The sequence below is a fragment of the Centrocercus urophasianus genome, unplaced genomic scaffold (assembly GCF_019232065.1).
Source record: "Centrocercus urophasianus isolate 14NV4802_14NV808 unplaced genomic scaffold, USGS_Curo_1.0 seq_1107, whole genome shotgun sequence".
Classification (NCBI taxonomy): domain Eukaryota; kingdom Metazoa; phylum Chordata; class Aves; order Galliformes; family Phasianidae; genus Centrocercus; species Centrocercus urophasianus.
In genome coordinates this window covers 1-2285 of record NW_024884262.1, presented here as the reverse complement: position 1 = coordinate 2285, position 2285 = coordinate 1, and the positions used below count along the sequence as shown (strand labels likewise).

General features: G+C 61.9%; 1 protein-coding gene across 1 annotated transcript; it reads right to left on the bottom strand.

The window, feature by feature from the left end:
- Positions 1–615: 615 nt before the first annotated feature.
- On the bottom strand, positions 616–2282 carry LOC122155369 (frizzled-2; the record flags this gene model as incomplete). Its single annotated transcript, XM_042809195.1, has 1 exon — positions 616–2282. A coding segment is annotated over one exon (1605 nt), but the record flags the coding sequence as incomplete, so codon positions are not given.
- Between the last annotated feature and the right edge of the window lie 3 nt (positions 2283–2285).

The following is a 2285-nucleotide window of genomic DNA, read 5'->3' as shown; positions in this document are numbered from 1 at the left end:
TAATCCTGCCGAAAATGCCAGCTATTTCCTCGGGGCCGCGGCTGCATCGCGTCGTCAGGAGCCCCGCGCAGGGAATCCTCTGCGTTCGCTGAAATTTAGGGTTTTTGTTTTTTTTTTTTTTCTTTTCCCGTTTTTTTTCCCCCCTTCTCCAAAAGCTCTTTGTCTGCAGCCGGAGGGGCCGCACAGCGACGGCCCCAAAGGCGGCCCTGCGCCGTCCCAACCCCAGGAAATAAAACAGAGCCGCGAGGAGAACAGCAGCGCTTGTTTCACTCTCTGTATTTGCAGTTGCAGAGGTGGGGAGGACGCAGCAGGAGAGCCCCGAGGAGAGCCCCAACCACGGCCCGGCTCCTGGGCAGGCCGCCAGAAAAGCGCTGACAGCACGGCGCTTTCTGCTCCGTGGCTGCTCTGCTCCCCGTTCCTGCCTGCTGGCTCTCTGGCAGCCCGGAGCCCAGCAGCAGCCCAGCACTCGGCTTTGGCTTCTTTTCCCCCTTTTTTTTTTTTTTTTTTTTTTTCTTTAAATAGAAATATATAATTAAATTTAAAATTGGAATTTACAGGTTTAATTACAAAAAAAAAAAAAAAAAAAACAAAAACCAAAAAACAAACAAACAAAAAATAACTGGAAGAGAGAGAGAGAAAGAGGGAGCCAGGCAGGGAGGCGGCCCTTCGCCCGCCGCTCACACCGTGGTCTCGCCCTGCCTGCTGTTGGTGAGCCGCGTGTAAAACTTCCTCCACGAGTGCAGCGTTTTGCCCGACCAGATCCAGAAGCCCGAGGTGATGCCCACGATGAGGGTCATGAGGTACTTGATCATGTAGACGGTGAAGTCCGGCGTCATGCGGGGCGTGAAGTGCAGCGGGCAGGGGATGGCCAGGCTCTTGCAGTGCTGGCTGATCCAGCTGCGCTCCCAGTGCTGGCGGAAGGCCTGCTCGTAGAAGTAGCAGGCGATGACGATGGTGGCCGGCACGGTGTAGAGCACGCTGAAGACCCCGATGCGCACCATCAGGCGCTCCAGCTTCTCCGTCTTGGTGCCGCCGTGCTTCATGATGGTGCGGATGCGGAAGAGGGAGACGAAGCCGGCCAGCAGGAAGGAGGTGCCGATGAAGAGGTAGACGAAGAGCGGCGCCAGCACGAAGCCCCGCAGCGGGTCGATGCCGTTGAGCCCCACGAAGCAGACGCCGCTCAGCAGGTCGCCGTCGATCTGCCCCATGGCCAGGATGGTGATGGTCTTGACGGCCGGCACGGCCCAGGCGGCCAGGTGGAAGTACTGCGAGTTGGCCTCGATGGCCTCGTGGCCCCACTTCATGCCGGCGGCCAGGAACCAGGTGAGGGAGAGGATGACCCACCAGATGGAGCTGGCCATGCTGAAGAAGTAGAGCATCATGAAGAGGATGGTGCAGCCCTCCTTCTTGGTGCCCTGCACCACCGTGCGGTAGCCGTCCTCCTGGAAGCGCTCGTTGCACACCACGCGCTCCTGCAGCACGAAGCCGGCGATGTAAGCCACGGACACCATGGTGTAGCAGCCCGACAGGAAGATGATGGGCCGCTCGGGGTAGCGGAACCGCTGCATGTCCACCAGGTAGGTGGTGACGGTGAAGAAGGTGGAGGCGCAGCACAGCACGGACCAGACCAGGATCCAGACGCGGGCGAAGCGGATCTCGTCCTCGTTGAAGAACATGTGGCCGTCGGGCCGGGCCGGCTCGCAGGGCGCCGCGCAGTCCTTCTCGCCCAGGAATTTGTAGTTGAGGTACCCGGGCACCTTCAGCGCCCGCGGGCAGTGGAACGGCCGCTCCGGCGTGGCGTAGCGCGGCGCTCCGGGGGTGCCGTGCGCGACGGGCGGCGCGGCGCTGGTGAGCAGCGCTGCCGAGGAGCCGCCGTCCTCCGAGTGGTTCTGCCCGACGCAGATCTGCTCGGCGCCGTGCCGGGGGAAGTTCTCGCAGCGCAGCCGCTCGGGCCACTGGAAGCCGAATTTGTTCATCAGCGCCTCGCAGCCCTGCCGGGCGCGCTCGCAGATGGAGCGGCAGGGCGGGATGGCCTGCTCCAGCACGGTGCACACCGGGGCGTACATGGAGCACAGGAAGAACTTGAGCTCCAGCGAGCACTGCACCTTGACCAGCGGGTAGAACTGGTGCACCTCCAGCCCCGCGTCCTCCTGGTTGGTGTGGCCCAGCAGGTTGGGCATGATGGTCTGGTTGTAGGCGATGTCGGTGCACAGCGGGATGGAGATGGGCTGGCAAAAGCCGTGGTCGGGCACGGAGATGCCCTTCTCGCCGTGCGGCTGCCCCCG